The following is a 623-nucleotide window of genomic DNA, read 5'->3' on the forward strand; positions in this document are numbered from 1 at the left end:
CGCCCGCGGGGACACCGGGCCCAGCCGGTTCCCCCGGGCCCCGCCGGCTCCCCGCGGCGCCTGTCCCCATATAAAGCGGGGGCCACCGGGTGCCACCGGGTGCCACCATGGAGGGGAACGCGGTGCCGCGGCTGGCCGAGGCCGAGCGGGAGAGCCTGCTGGGCGCCGTGCACGGCGTCTCGGGGCCCGGTACGGCCACGTCTGGGGTCCTCGGAGGGGTGGAGGTGTGGGGGGGGGTGGGGAGGGGGGGCTGGTGCTGGGGACGGGGCGGGTGACGCTGCGGTGTCCCCACAGTGGTGACGGCCACCCGCATGGCGGGGGCGGCCATGTACGAGCTGGTGCGCGTGGGGCACGCGGAGCTGGTGGGGGAGATCATCCGGCTGGAGGGGGACATGGCCACCCTGCAGGTGTACGAGGAGACCTGTATCCTTGCGGCGCTGTCCCTGTCCCCTTCCCTGTCCCCTGTCCCCCACCCTTCCCTCTCCTCCCCATCCTCCTGTCCTCCCGCCCTGTCTTGTCCCCCCCCCATCCCCTTCCCCGTCCCCTCCAGCCTTCTGCCCCCCCCGTTCCCTGCCCCCCCCCGTCCTTCCCTGTCCCTCCCGACCTTCTCTGTCCCCTCCATC

At 74.3% G+C, this 623-nt stretch overlaps 1 protein-coding gene across 1 annotated transcript; it reads left to right on the forward strand.

The window, feature by feature from the left end:
• Window positions 1-6: 6 nt before the first annotated feature.
• LOC118159068 (V-type proton ATPase catalytic subunit A-like) lies at window positions 7-539 on the forward strand (the record flags this gene model as incomplete). Its single annotated transcript, XM_035313705.1, has 2 exons — window positions 7-189; window positions 295-539. Coding segments are annotated over exons 1-2 (327 nt in total), but the record flags the coding sequence as incomplete, so codon positions are not given.
• Window positions 540-623: the final 84 nt, after the last annotated feature.

This window comes from Oxyura jamaicensis, unplaced genomic scaffold (assembly GCF_011077185.1).
Source record: "Oxyura jamaicensis isolate SHBP4307 breed ruddy duck unplaced genomic scaffold, BPBGC_Ojam_1.0 oxyUn_random_OJ66537, whole genome shotgun sequence".
Taxonomy (NCBI): Eukaryota; Metazoa; Chordata; class Aves; order Anseriformes; family Anatidae; genus Oxyura; species Oxyura jamaicensis.